Raw genomic sequence first — 12,147 nt, 5'->3', positions numbered from 1 at the left:
TATGCAGGATCTCATGCTGCTTCAAGGACAGTAAATACAAGAGGCAGGGTAGAAAGAACAGGAAGATGGTCATGGCAATCACATCTGTAGTGTCTTCCATCTGCAGAGGAACAGTTTAAAGAAACTCCAAAGGCCTTAGGAGAAAACAAAACACAGATTTACCACCAGAGGATTGAAGCTAAGAGAGAATTGAGACAAAGCATGTTTCCATGTCCACAGCTCAGTTTCAGAGTCCAAATCTAAATCAGTTCCCTTGATTTAATGGGTATTTTCCATGTTTTACAATACAGCAGATGACCATAGAACCTGGCTCACTTACATCCTAGTCAAGGCAATCAAAACCACTGGAAGCTGTGCTGAAATAAGATAGGAAAAAATTTAATAGGTGGGAAAAAATCCCAAAGGTTCTGTATATTTTGTGTAACTTAATTTTCCTAAGACTTCCTAGGTCCAGTTATCAGTAATGTTTCCACATCATCACTATCCCTCAATATCCCCTCACTTATTCCCTTGCAGTCCCCATATCAGGTGGGAGCACACACCCTTCCAACTTTAAGCAACATTCTGGTCCCACAAACACTTTTGTAGGCACTACTTTTTTACACTTTGATAGAGGATATACAGCTTTGGGGAGAGAAGAATGTGAAATAATTAAAATAAGCAAAACATCTGGATACTGACAATCCAGAACCATAATTTTCAGGGCAGCCTGAAAATTAACCCTACAAAAGGCTGAAATTAGTAGAATGAGTGAAATATCCACAGTTGTTACCTGATTATTGAAACTTTACAGATATTTTTAGGCACGGGATCTTTAACATACAAAAATACAACCTGGTTTGTTTACAAAACAAACAACTACATATTTTTAAAAATTCTGTGTAATGACAAATATGCCCAGTATAAATGCATTACACTAAGGTCTGTGTCTGTCTCCTGTCAACAATCTCTAAAGGAGAGAAAGAATGACTGTTAAACTGGAAAGCATCATTACCATGAACTTGTAAATAAAAAGGAAAATTATGTCTGCAGGGCTTAGAAATAATATGCAAACAGAGAACAAATGCCATCATGCAGATACATGATGCATGTTTGTACAGAGAAAGCTTAGAAAAAGAACACAACATCCCCAAATTTATTCATTGTAATGTATTACAGCACAATGTTTAGGCCACATAATAAGCTGTCAAATGGAATAACTTTCATATATCAGTTGAAGAAAGCATTTTGGAAGATTGAAGTGTAACAGTAATAACATTTTCAACATTACCTTAACAATCATTTCAGCATGTGCATTCTGGGAAAAAGAAACTTGCATGAAAAATGATTTTTGGTTCTCCCACCTTCAAATGTGCAATTTTTTTCCTTAGGAAAAAAGAAAAATTGAGTGAGCAGGCTGGATTTTTTACTTCTCTGCTAACTATGCATGTAAGTAAGTTGATATGCATCTATAATTTTACTGAAATCAAGGTGTGGGATGATCCATATTGGAGCATCAGAAGAAAACTGAAGTTGCACAATAAATGCAACAAGGTACACTATAGAACAACAGGTACAAAGAAGGCGTAAGAAAAAACATCTAGAGCACAATGGAGCAATTGTTTATTTTATGTCTGTCCATGTACTGATGGTCTGAGCACAAATATTTGAAACAATTACTGTTCTTTTCATTGCAATGATTATGGTTGCTTATTCCAGTAACTTTTAGAGACCCTACACTAACAAACAAACAAAAAACCCAGCTTGAACATGATGCATTAGAAATGCGATGGATAATTTGCGGATCATTAAAAACATAACTCCTTTCACTAATCAATAAATCAACAACTGCAGAAGTATTTTAGATTTTATTTAAAAATCCAGGAAACTTATAAATCTCATTTTACAGTCCAACAGGACACACATATTGGTTTAGTTTTTCCTTGCAGCTGCCAGACAAGCAATCAGTTTTCCAGCAGCAGCTCAGCCATTGGCCTGACTGTAGGTCAGGAGACACACAGCATCCAAAGGACAATTCCCTCAAACCTCCAAGGGACAATTCCCACAAACCTCTTCCATAGAAGAGTGACCAGTTCTGTAATCACAGAACCAATTAGGTTTGAAAAGGCCTCTGAGATCATCGAGACCAATCTCTGACCAAACACCACCATGTCAAGTAGACCCTGGCAGCAAGTGCCCCGTCCAGTCCTTCCTTACACACATCCAGGGACAGTGACCCCACCACGTCCTGGGCAGCCCGTTCTAATGTCCAATCAGCCTTTCTGTGAAAAACTTCCTCCAGATGTCCAACCTAGACCTTCTCTGGCACAGCTTGAGGCCATGTCCTCTCCTCCTACCCCTGGCTGCCCGGGAAAAGACCCTTCCATGGCTACCACCTCCTTTCAGCATCTGTAGAGAGCCTTGGGGTCACCCCGAGCCTCCTCTTGCCCAAGCTCTCTGGAGGCCCGGTCCCTCTGGAGCGGCACCAACCGCGGCCGCGCTGCCGGGAGGTGCCGCCTTGGGGCTGCGCGGCCGCGGAGCTCCCGCACGGGAGCCCTGAGGCCGCCCGGCAGCGCCCCGGCGCGCCCCTGCGCGTCCGCTGTGCCCGCTGTGCCCCGGAACGCCCGCTGTGCCCCCGTACATTCGCTGTGCCCCGGAATATTCACTGTGCCCCGTACATTCGCTGTGCCCCGGTACAGAGGCGCCCGCCGTGGCCCTGCACGTTCGCTGTGTCCCGGTGCGCCGCCGCTCGGCTCCGGCCGCCCCCCGCGCTCCGCAGCCGCAGTTCCGGCGGTGGGAGGAAGCGCGGGGCCGGCTCCGCTCCGCTCCGCTCGCCGGGGGATGCGGGAGCGCTCCCGCCCCCGCGGCCGGCGGGAGGCGGGCGGCGGCGCGGGTGGGGCGGACGCGTCGCCCCGCAGAGAGCGGCGGGGGGAGCCAGCGGCGGGCTGCGGGCACGGGCCGGCCATGGAGGAAGGTGAGGGGCGGCTCCTCAGGCCGCGGAGCCGGAGCCGGGCGGAGGCGGTCGGGGTCAGGCCGCGGGCTCAGGCCGGCGGTGTGGCCGCCCCTCGCGGTTTGTGCCAGGGCACGGACGGAGCTGAAGCACTGGGCTGCAGGACACAGGCGGCCTCCCAGGCCCAGCCCGCCCCGGCGGCCCCTCGGGCCCCAGCGCAGCTCAGCCCGTCCTTTGCAGCCCCAAGAGGGAGGCTAGGCCGCTCTCTGGGGGACTTGGGGTCTTTTTCTCTTCCCTCGCCTTCCCTGGCATTTTCTCTTCCCTCGCCTGGCATTGTCTGTGGGCAGAGCGCCCGGGGCAGCATCTGCGGGCTCCGTGGATGCTTCCGTGAGCGTACTTTCTCTTTGGGCATCCTTCCTTATGTTTTAGTCACTCTTCTTTCTCGTTTCGTTAAGTATTAGAGAGCATCCAAAAGAGGGCTGCGAAGGTGGTGAAGGGCCTTGAGGGGAAGCTGTATGAGGAGCAGCTGAAGTCCCTTGGTTTGTTCAGCCTGGAGAAGACTGACGGAGACCTCCAGCTTGCTCAGGAGGGGCAGATACTGATCTCTTTTCTGTGGTGAGGAGTGACAGGACCCGAGGGAATGGCCTGAAGCTGCGGATGGAGGGTTTAGGTTGGTAATTAGGAAGAGGTTCTTTACCCAGGGGCGGTTGGGTGCTGGAACAGGCTCCCCAGGGAAGTAGCCGCAGCGCCAAGCCTGACAGAGTTAAGAAGCACTTTGACAGTGCTCTCAGGCACATGGTGTGGTTATTGAGGTGTCCTGTGCAGGGTTAAGAAGTGGACTTGGATCATCTTTGCAGGTATCATCCAACTCAGCGCATTCTGAGATTCTGTTTCATTTTTAGCCCCTACACAAACATTTTTCTCCATGTCTTTCTCATGTCTAGTGCAAACCCCCTATGTAGGGGTTATGAGATGGCATTTAGTTTTCTTGGAGAAATTAGCAGAAACAAAACCGTTAATAGGTACCCAGAAAAATGCAGGAGCAAACAAGCATATGCAAATCTGTCCCATGGCATATTCCAGCCTCCCAGCTGTTCTCAGCAGGGGTACTTTCTGAGTTGCACATGGTTTCTGTATGTTTAGGAGTCTCCAGCTGCTTGTCCTCCACAGCTGTGTCTGTATTCTTATGAATCTGTGCAAACTCTTGGTTTACAGAACATTCTTTGGGTAGGAGTGTTCTGTGTGAAGGTGATGTGCAACGAGCTGGTTCTTTTAAGCATGACTCATTAGGTTTGTTTGAGAACTTTTTGTATTAGAAAAGGTGAATCACTGCTCTCTATTCAGTGTGTTTGTGCACTTCACTAACTGGTAGACGTCTGGCATGTTTCTGTTGGTCATCCTCTTTTCTAGACTGAGGCATCTTCAATTTGCTTCCTTGTTCCTTGTATGGAAGCCATTGCACAATTTGAATCACCCTCATGGCCTTTTATCTGAGTCTTTCCCAGCTCATCTTACCTTTCTTTAGATGAGGAGACAAAAATTACAGACAGTGCTCAATTAGTAGGTGAAAAGTAGATGAGTATGGTGGCACAAAGTAGGAATGAGTTATGTTTTTCTGCAGTAGAAACACAAAAATAAATGGAATGCATGTTTTCTGAACAAGAACTCGTTTGAACTGGGGACTTGCAGGGAACTGAAAAGCAGATGAAAAAATTATGTGCTGGATAGTTACTAGAGGCTGTGTCATCAGTTCAGAATTCTAGATAATTCTTAGTTGTTACCTTGTTTGACTTTCATATCACTCTGTTTGAAGGATTCGTTGAAGTGAAAACAGCATTTTTCTTGTTTGTGGCAGCAGCAAGAAACAGAAGTAACTCGCATCTTTTTGTGTTATTGCTTTGGGCAGAATATGTTGAGCAGGCTTCAAAACTGAGGTGAAGATCGTTTGCTGATTGAGGTGTTGTTTCAGAAGTAGAATTTTAAACTGTTACTTCTTTGGGAGCTTTCTCTTACTGCTTGAAATGCTATACTTTATAAGTTTGTTACACTTCTGCTATGGTTCACTTCTCTGCCAGAGAAGCAAAGGCCTTTTCCTCCAGTGTTCTCAGTGTTGTTGCCTTGGTCATAACCAGAATGACAGGGGCACTCACTTGTCCTTCCAAGCACATATCTGCCCACTTTTGTGATCTAGGATTTTCTTCCAGTGTGCTTTATTTTGTGTGCTACAAATGATTTTTAACTGCAGCGCACTTGGTGTTTGCATTGCTGATAAACTTTTCATATATGTGTCATGAAGAGATGCTGGTGTACATTTCATTTTGGATTGGCATGAAGATAAATGTGACACTGAACACCCTAAACCTTGTGTTATTTAGACTCTTTCCAGTTCTTGTCTTGTTTAAGAAGGTAGACGTTTTCTGTTCATTCACGAAAATGTTACCATTGAGATCTTGGTTTGCTCAGAATGATTTATAATTTGTTCTGTTAATCCACTGGTGTCTTATACAGGCAGATATCGCTTTAACCATTTCTATTTCTCTCTCTAGTTTCTAACTTTTAGATTTAATAGCTGGGAATTAAAAGTAGACTGAATTAGAATTGAAATAATTGATATACAACCAGAGTACTTAAAAGCTTTGTTGTAGGATGTGAAGATTGACACTTCAAGTTTGAAGTTGGATGGGTTTATGAAGGAGCTGTTTTAAGTCCAGAGGAAAATTGATGGCTGGAAAATTTCAAGCAATGTTGGACACTAGGTCAAGCAGGAGAGCTAAAAATTCTGGAGTGTCAATTACAGTTAAATCTTTTCATTACTCTTCCAGAATGATGTAAATGTTGTGGAATATCTTTAATATAGGAATTATCAAATACTTTTTGCAATGAGTCTTTTTGTATTCACAGACCTGCAGTGTGTGAATTAGCCTCATTGCCTTTCAGACTGTAAAATAAATGGACCAGGACTTCAAATTGCTGCTGTTACTCACAGAAAAGTGAACAGAAGCCCTTGGTCTTGTGATATGATCTATGTGGCTGAGCAAACTGGGCTTTTAAATTATGTGTTAAACTAAATGTTCATAAATCTGCTTAGTTCCAGTAGATCCAAAAGCAGGAAAAAAGTGATATTACATTTACTTTATAAAAGCCTTTGCCATATAAATAATAGGCATCTCAATTTAAAAGTAATGGGCTAGCCAGTTTTTGTATTATACTGCTATAGCAGCATAAAACCAGGGTGAGGAATTGGCACCAGTTTCTCCCAGTGTCTGCATAAGCTTATCTAAACTATTGATTTTCTTCATTTGTGTTCACCGAATGGAATAAACCAGTAACCTTCCAGTTTGGGTTCTGGGTAATCCCAGAGTATGTCCTCAAGAGAATACTGTTGTTTTTTCTAAGGAATAACATAAGAATTGATTTCTGTAGTGTTATATTATTATTTTAGTTGGGCATATGACGTCCTTTAATTGAGTCTCTGTCAAATATATCTTCCATGGGATTGAATCAGTAGCAGTAACTGGCTGCTACCTGCTGCTGTGTGGATTTCTCAGTGTGATTTTATGTATTGTGTTGCAATAACTTAAAAAAAATGTCTTTAGGGGCAGTAGACCTGCGACAGAGAAAGAAACAAAATTGCACAGAATCTGACAAAATGGCTCCAGAGGAGAGAAACAAAGAAAATTCAAAGCTGGGAAGGTCGCCAAAATGTAAGCTGCAGAATTTTTAGCTGACTTTTGATTGTTTTTTTCATTATTCTCTTACATTTTATGGGAAGATATTTGTAGCATGGTAATTTATAACAGACTTACTTTGAATTAGGTTTTTGAATATTTTGAGGGAAAACAGGCATGCACATTGGAGTTCTTTAATAATGACATTTTATGCGTTGGAGGGTGAAATGGTAGTCTTGGACTGTTTCAGGCTTGAGGAGGTAGAGGCAGGGGAGTTAAGAAATTTATTATTACTATTTGCATCCAAATAAATATTTTTATTGTTCCTGGAATGATCTTCTGGTTGGAAGCTGATACCATGAAGTAATGGTACTGAAACAAGAACAGACAAAAAGTCCTTAGAGCTTTTCAAGAAACAGAACTAAAACTAGATATAATTTTAGGCAAGTGCTCACCAAGCTACCAAAAGCTTTTATGTTAAAAGTACATACTAACTCAAAGGAGATACAGGTGTAGTAGACACCCTTTGAATGAGTTTGGTAAATTCAGATCCATTTGTTCTTATATTCAAAAACAGAATGGAAAATAAAATGTCTCAGAAACTATGTTAGATGCAGTATGCCACCTCTGTCTGTTAATGTCTTTAGGAAGTTTGTGGTGTTTTGGGTAGAATCTAGAGTTTGCTCTGTTTATCTGGAAGAGACTTTTCCTTCTTGGAATTCATTTGACAACAAAGCTTGCTGTAGAAAATTTGCAGTGTGTAGTGTGTTGAATATTTTGTCTGTGAAACAATGATACCAGCTGGGAAAGAAAACTACAGGACGGGAGTAACAAACCAGTTTTCAATGTATCTGTGCTGCTGATGGTATGATAATTTTCATGCCAGTAAGTTCCCTTGTTGTTCAGAAGTAAGAGTCGTGTAGGCTGTGCTGTAGTTTCTCAGTCCTCTGTGCTATTTTAGCTTTCCCACTGTTCATTTTCAGATCTGTTAATCCAGCGCTTTGCAAAGCTGTTCTTTGGCTGTCTCGCGGCGGTCACCAGTGGAATGATGTATGCTGTATACCTCTCCACGTATCATGAGCGGAAATTCTGGTTTTCCAGCAGGCAGGTAAAGATAAACTACTGAAACAAAAGCCAGATTGTGTCCTTGAAATCAAATCTGATCTGTGTCATGTTGAAACTACTTGCAGTCCTGTGTCCTTCTACTGAGGCCTCTGTCTTTGAAACAGCTTCTTTTTTTTTGTCTTCTTTATTTTCTTTTTTTTTTTTTCCTCCTGCTAACAGTTGTTGTGGCTTGTCATGCTTTTGTATGTTTTTCCATGTCACCTTTTATCCTTAAAACACCTTTCTAAAATATAAAAAAGTAACTGAAGCATACTGGGATTGCAGAAGCTACTCAACAGGAATATGTGTTGGGCTTTTTGGGGTGTTTTGTTGTTTTTGTTTTTGTTTTTGTTTTTTTTTTTTTTTTTTTTTTTTTTTTTTGTTGTTTTTGGGGGTTTTTTTTGTTTTTTGGTTTTTTTTTGATTTTGGGGGATTTCTTGTGTTTTAAGAACTCCATTATTAAGTGAAGTATAGAAAATTGAATGAAATTCGGGTTTGTGAATATGAAAAGATCCTGTGGATTTTGTGCTGACTTACAATGTGGATTTGAGTTGCTCTGTTTCCAAGCGTGCTTGCTAAGTTACAGAGAGCATTATATACCTGATAGAAATGCTGTGAGGATTAATGTTTTGTGGAATATTTTGAAGATGTACAGTGAAGTCATAACCATGTACCATATTACAAAACCAGTCTATCTGAAAATATATTGTCTTTGGAAAGAGATTGCAGGAGATTAATTTCTTTTTTTTTTTTCTAGGAACTTGAACGAGAAATTACATTTCAGGGTGACAGTGCCATTTATTACTCATTCTATAAAGAACTGCTAAAGGCTCCTTCATTTGAAAGAGGTAAAAAACTCATTTGTTTTATTACTTTGAAAAGTCCTGTTCACTTTGAAGACAGTAAAAACCTCCTGCAGACTGGGGAGACTAATTTTATTCTCTTATGTAGGTATATTGGTCAGATAAATGAAAAACCACACACTGTCCTAACTTTTCAGTGCCTTTTCAAAAGCAGTATTTAACTATCCTGTATTCCAGCAGATTGCCTTTAATTGATACTCTAGGACAGGGTTAATAATAACTCTTACTATGTCCTGTGTCAGAGTTATCATTGGGTTTGCCTGTGTCACAATAGTGGATTTTTCTGCCATGTAAATGTAATTTATGTTGAATTTGGGAATGAGGGATGAAAATAACTGTTTTCCATCCTCTGTCAGAAGACAGAACAGTTTCTGTCACAAGCTGATCTGCTCCATCCTGTCCCTGCCAGAAGTTTTTAATCTTGTCAGCTGTGATGGATAGATGCTGATGAGCACCGAGTGGTGGGGGCAGAAAGGAACAGGGAGGAGAACAGACTGGGTGACAATGATCTCTCCTTCCTTCGTGCTCCTGCTCTTTACCCTGCACTGGCTCTGGGGCTCTCTGACCCTGGGTCTCTATACCAAAAGGAAACTAAAGCAGTGAAAAGAAGAAGGAGCACTTCCATGCTTGTTCAGGGAGTTCAGAATGCACTGCACTAGCATGGGGCTGGAGCTCAGGAGAGAAGAGGATGAGCTGCCCTATCTTGCAGTGGTCAGCCACTGAATTAGTTCAGTCCTTTTGTGAAACCTCACTGAAGCCAGTAAAACTAAACTTTGTGGTTAGTGTTTTATTGGTTGAACAGTTTCCCAGCTGAAATGTAGCACATCAGCAATATCTGAGGTCTTTGGTACACTCAGTGCCTCCTGTCCTCAGGGGATATTGCCCATGCTGTGAGTGGGTGGACTGCAGGCCTCATTCAGGGATGCTGTGTCTGCAGACAGGTAGACTCGTGTCTACAAGGTATTACAAGGCATCTAGTCTTCAAAAGTGTATTACAGCTGAACCCAGTTGTAAATCCTGGAAGACCTGGTTTGACCTACAGAGAACCAGCTGCAGACCACACACCAGGATATGCTCAGAGCTGGAAACAGTTGTCTGTTTGACTATTGTATTGTTTTTGAGGCTTTTGTTCTCCCCCATATCTTGATTTGGGTTGGTTTTGCTCTTCTCTCTATTGTTCTAGGTATTGACAAGTCTTTTCTTTATTTATAACATTTTGAAATTATCTTGGAATGATCCTTCAAGTATGGCAGCTTCAATTTCATCTTCACCCCATAGAAAGGCACATTGTGTTTGGTGAAGGATTCTTAGAAATCTCAGAAATGCAGAGCTGAAAGGGGTGATGAGGCCGTCATACCTGACATCCTTCTGGAGACAGGTTTAACACATCCTGCTCATCCCTGTTAGATCTCACTCCTTAAGGTCTTCCTGTGAAGGTGATCTATAGGAATGTAGTTCCAGGACTGCATCAGTGTGTTACTGAAAAGGCTGTGCTTCAGATGATGAGTTTTGGGCCTTCTATTTAAAGACTAGATGAGGGTAATAACTTTCTAGCTAGATCAGTAGGTGGAATGACATCTAACACAGAAATTTCTCTTTCCTTTTAAACTAGGTGTGGTGAATCAGTCAGTAGCTTTAGTGATCAAATCTTATTCTCCCTGCCTTTGAATACACTTTAGCCTCTTTTAGGAACAGCAGTAGTAAGTGATTCCAGCAATATTTTTTTTTTGTCTGTAGGTGTTTATGAATTGACACACAACAATAAGACAATATCACTGAAGACCATAAATGCTGTCCAGCAAATGACTTTGTACCCAGAGTTGATTGCCAGTGTTTTATATCAAGCATCTGGTAGTGAAGTATGTGCATTTCTCCTACTTTCTGTACTTGCATTATGGTTGTGTCTCTGTGTGTGTGTATGGGACTTTCTGTGGTGTATCCAACATACATTTTTTGTTGAATGAGTTGAGCTAAGGCTCTCACCAGGTCCAGATTCTCCTCAGTCTCAATTCTGATCAGTCTCTGGCATAGGATTTTGGGGGTTTAACACTAAGCAGTAACTTTTTCTGTTATTCTTTACTTCTACAGACTGCTTAGAAATGTCAGGAGTATCTGTGCTATCCATTAAAAACAGGAAAGTTAGTTAACTCCTTTGGAGTACAGAAGTCTATTAATAGTGGTACCTGTCTGCCCATTCTCATAGGGAAAAGCACTTCTGTAAATGAACCTTTTGTCAGTTTCTACTCTACTCAGGCTTTGTTCTGCTTATGCTGCGTACTTGTGTCCGCTCTCATTATCTTTCCTTTTTTATTATTTACTTATTTTGGAGCTATTTTTGCCACATCTTTACTTCTTCAAGTTCTTCCCTTTTATAGCTTCTTCTAGTAGTCCTCTGAACTTCATATCCCACTGTAGCATAGATTTATTAAATCTGACACATAGAGTGTTCAAGCTAAAGCAAATTCAAAAATCATGGCACTGGCAAGCCTGAAGTGTGCACTTAATTCACACTGCTTTGTTCTTCCCCATGTTTTATTTGAACCCCAAATAAAGGCATGCCCAGTACTTTTCTAAAATAGGAGGCATCTCTTACCTGTTTGTAAAGCACCTAGCACATTGTTAGCAGTAACAAATTGTAAATAGTAATAATTTCCAGCTTCAGCTCAGTTGCCACTATGTCTCTTCATTTTTATTTGTAATTTCAGGAAGTTATTGAACCAGTGTATTTCTACATTGGTATAGTTTTTGGACTGCAGGGAATTTATGTGACTGCATTGTTTGTAACCAGTTGGGTTATGAGTGGGACTTGGCTGGCAGGAATGCTGACTGTAGCATGGTTCATTATTAACAGGTAAGAAAAACATCTTTATACAATCTAGTTTGTCAATAAGGAATTTTAAAATATTAGTGGATTGAAGTGATTTTAATGAGTGGATTGAATTGCTTTGATTAAGCTTTGTGTTCTCACTGTGAGAGCAAAATCTTATGGTGAATAAAAAACATTTCCAAGAGATTAATTGATTCTCATGATTTTTTTAATGGAAAGGCCTCCTGTTGTCCAAATCATCCACATTACCAATTGAACTGACTTTATGTATGTGTGTGAATAAAGGAGTATTCACACACAATTTCATTTTTCAAAAATATTCCTCAGAAGGTTTAGTTTTGTGCTGATGAAGAATGAAGACAAATATCCAAAACAGCTGTAAAACAGAGCTGCACTCTCTGGCCAGCTCTAAATGCTGTGGCACTTGTCCGGCGGCATAGAAGGAAATTATCAAGTTGCATTTTTTTGGTAAAGAATATTTGATTTTTTTTAATCTTCTTTTTGTAGTAGGTTTTTCTGCAAAATGAAATTTTCGTAGACAATCCTAATATCAAGACTTTTTTATTTTAAAACAATTCACTTGGAATTCCCCTTCCCCTTATGAAGCCCCACAATTATAAGGAGTCTCATTTGGGCAGTGAAAACCTGTGTTCATGCTCTTAATTTGTCACCATGGAGCTCTGGGGCTTTCTGTGAACTTGAGAGCACTTGAAATAAAAGAACTATGGAGCAAAATGTTAGAGATATACCTTTAAA

At 41.3% G+C, this 12,147-nt stretch overlaps 1 protein-coding gene across 1 annotated transcript in view; it reads left to right on the top strand.

Annotated features, from left to right (window-relative positions):
- The first annotated feature begins 2,798 nt into the window (after window positions 1-2,798).
- The window catches only part of DPY19L4 (dpy-19 like 4), a 28,504-nt gene continuing 19,155 nt past the window's right edge, over window positions 2,799-12,147 (top strand). The window contains exons 1-6 of the mRNA XM_058809196.1: window positions 2,799-2,953; window positions 6,526-6,633; window positions 7,581-7,705; window positions 8,459-8,549; window positions 10,302-10,423; window positions 11,270-11,415. Of these exons, the coding sequence (XP_058665179.1) occupies window positions 2,821-2,953; window positions 6,526-6,633; window positions 7,581-7,705; window positions 8,459-8,549; window positions 10,302-10,423; window positions 11,270-11,415 (725 nt within the window). The 5' untranslated portion in view covers window positions 2,799-2,820. The remainder of the gene's footprint in view (window positions 2,954-6,525; window positions 6,634-7,580; window positions 7,706-8,458; window positions 8,550-10,301; window positions 10,424-11,269; window positions 11,416-12,147) is intronic.

The sequence above is a fragment of the Ammospiza caudacuta genome, chromosome 1 (assembly GCF_027887145.1).
Source record: "Ammospiza caudacuta isolate bAmmCau1 chromosome 1, bAmmCau1.pri, whole genome shotgun sequence".
NCBI classification, from domain to species: domain Eukaryota; kingdom Metazoa; phylum Chordata; class Aves; order Passeriformes; family Passerellidae; genus Ammospiza; species Ammospiza caudacuta.
This window is presented reverse-complemented; position numbering and strand designations above follow the sequence as displayed.